Source organism: Protopterus annectens, chromosome 5.part0 (assembly GCF_019279795.1).
Source record: "Protopterus annectens isolate FY-2018-M chromosome 5.part0, PAN1.0, whole genome shotgun sequence".
NCBI classification, from domain to species: Eukaryota; Metazoa; Chordata; order Ceratodontiformes; family Protopteridae; genus Protopterus; species Protopterus annectens.
The window spans coordinates 43,288,125-43,291,097 of record NC_056735.1 but is presented as its reverse complement, the minus strand read 5'-3'; the positions used below and the strand labels follow the sequence as shown (position 1 = coordinate 43,291,097).

General features: G+C 38.8%; 1 protein-coding gene across 1 annotated transcript; it reads left to right on the top strand.

Moving 5' to 3' along the window:
• The first annotated feature begins 352 nt into the window (after positions 1–352).
• On the top strand, positions 353–1,474 carry GJA8 (gap junction protein alpha 8). Its single transcript, XM_044071758.1, has one exon. It carries the CDS (start codon positions 353–355, stop codon positions 1,472–1,474), a length of 1,122 nt encoding a protein of 373 aa, XP_043927693.1.
• Positions 1,475–2,973: the final 1,499 nt, after the last annotated feature.

Sequence of the window (2,973 nt, the reverse complement as noted above, 5' to 3'; positions counted from 1 at the left end):
AATGATTTATTTATATTGATTTTAAACCAGAAATGTAGTATGACTGAGAAGGATAAAACAATATGAATCTTAAAGCACAGAAACCATCTTGTGCTAACAGAACAAATAAGTATTACAGATATTCTGGAGTTTGTAACAGCAGTCCTGGTGCATGCACAAATAAAAATAACGTTGCTTATCATTTCATTTTCTTGCTGAACTCACAAATAAATATTAAGGTTCTTCTCTGTTATGGACAGTGGTGATGCATGAGTGCTGGCATTGTGTTGACACTTTTTTTATACTTTACAAATTAAATAAGGACAAGGATAGACTTATGTTGCATTTTTCTTCTTTACAGAGGCGTTAAAATATGGGTGATTGGAGCTTTTTGGGGAACATCTTGGAAGAAGTGAATGAACACTCAACAGTGATAGGGAGAGTATGGCTGACGGTTCTTTTTATTTTCCGTATCCTGATCCTGGGCACTGCAGCAGAGTTTGTTTGGGGAGATGAACAGTCGGACTTTGTGTGCAACACCCAGCAGCCAGGTTGTGAGAATGTCTGCTATGATGAAGCTTTCCCCCTGTCGCACATTAGGCTCTGGGTTCTCCAAATCATCTTTGTCTCCACTCCATCACTTGTGTATGTTGGCCATGCTGTGCATCATGTCCGAATGGAGGAGAAGAGAAAGGAGAAGGAGGAAGCAGAATTGAACCGTCAGCAGGAAGCGAATGAAGAAAGGTTGCCACTAGCTTCTGATGAAGGTAGTGTAAGGACAGCTAAAGAAACCAGTGCAAAAGGGACCAAAAAGTTCAGATTGGAAGGAACATTGCTGAGGACATACATCTGCCACATTATCTTCAAAACCCTCTTTGAAGTTGGGTTTGTGGTTGGTCAGTATTTTCTGTATGGCTTCCACATCCCTCCCCTGTACCAATGTAGCCGATGGCCCTGCCCTAATGTTGTGGACTGTTTTGTGTCCAGACCAACTGAAAAAACAATCTTCATTATGTTTATGCTGGCTGTGGCAATTGTCTCCCTCTTTCTAAATCTTGTGGAAATTAGCCACTTGGGATGGAGAAAAATCCGGTTTGCCTTCCCCAGCTCTAGGTCACAACAGGGGGAACTGCCATCTGAGAAACCATTCCATTCTGTTACCGTGTCGACTATCCAGAAAGCAAAGGGTTACAAACTGCTGGAAGAAGACAAACCTGTCTCCCATTTTTACCCTCTTACAGATGTAGGTGTGGAAGTAACCCCCCTTCCAGCACCATATACCAGCTATGAAGACAAAAACAATGACACGATTCCATCAGAGCATGTGACTAAGGCTTATGAAGACACATTGCCATCTTATGTTCAGGCTGAGGGGCAAGAAGCAGAGAAGATGGAGAGTCTCGCAACAACAGGAGAAACACTTGTGGACACAAGACCCCTGAGCAGGCTAAGTAAAACAAGCAGTAGGGCGCGGTCTGATGACTTAACTATATGAATTTTAAAAAGAAAGGGGAGGGGGACATGAATCCAAAGATCTATAAAAAGAAAATGACTGCAATTTTATGCAGATCCAATAAAGAGAAGAACGACAACTCTCAATGAGTAATGGTAAAGGTGAGTTATATGTTAGAAGTGATATTCAGGGATATAGCTACTGTCATGAGGAGGCACCTATTAAGTCTCTCTGCTATCCCAGTGTGAGTATTTTTCTCTGAGAAACTTTTTTTTTTTTTTTGCTTGCTATGTGTACACTAGGGCAAAAAACAATTTTGCAAATTAGTGGGATTAAGATTGTCAAATGTGAAGTTTCTTTTCTTGTGCTTTCTACCTGGAAGCACTCTAGATTTCTGTCCTTAAAGCCAAAACCTCCCTACCAAGAGGCGTCAGTTTAGTCATGAAAGCATTTTGTAAACTGTCCAGTTGAGAATACCTGCCTTCACCGAGGTGAAAATTTGAATGAAAGCCAGTATTAGTTCTTAAAAAAATCTACACATCTAATTCCTGTCAAGTTATTGTGCCTGCAGAGATGGAAAGAGAATTACATGTTTTACTTACTAAGCAGCTTGTGTTCTCACAGTAATGTAATGTTAAGTCTGTGACAAAGAGAAGACATGCCATTAAGATGTTATGAAAGACAAGTTGAGCACAGAAGGCTTTATCAGTTCGTGAACAATAAATGTCCAACAATAATAGTGAGAAGTAATTAAACTGAAGCCAGTTGTAAGAAAACTAAGAACCTGTAGTTGCAACTTCTTTAAAAGTATTTAATGCTGACTGCTAAATGAGGCCATGGTTTGGGAATATTTACTATATCAAGTTGGCAGAAACAGTGTTTTCTGGATGTACAGAACACACCTTTGTAATCACAAATATATTTTATCACAGACAATCGTTTGTGCTTGTTTTCTTTTGTGTACAGATACATATTTGGTGCCATTATGTTTGAATTCTTACAGATCTTTTTGGAATGTTATCTATGCTCACCCTAAAAAGCATGTGTACCATCTGTCTTCCTCATGTATATACCAATAATATTATCTGCAGCATTATTTCAGACATGGTGAATGTGTCTTAAATAAAATGTTACTATCTGGCCCAGGAACACTGATGCCAAACTCTGAAATTGTAATTTCTCAGTCATAGTTTCATGTCCCTGAGGTGAGGTGATAGAAATGTGCATTCTAAGGCTTTACTGGCACGTCTATTTTCAAAAATGTGAAAGTAAATGTGGCAGCTTCACTCAGAATTATTATATAAGGTGCAGTCTGGTAACTTTTATTATGTTTATGTGGGTGGTACTTCTCCATATGAATGTGTCTTCTTTCTTCTCTCCAAGATCTACTAACTTACAGCCTAGAGACACAAGTTCAAGTCTTACTGTGTCTTGTTAATTACTGAATTATGCAGACCAGATTATTAACCAAATTAAAACTCTGGAATGAATGGTTAATGAAGAGCTATGTCTTCCATGATGTAAAAAGACTGAAAGAGAAT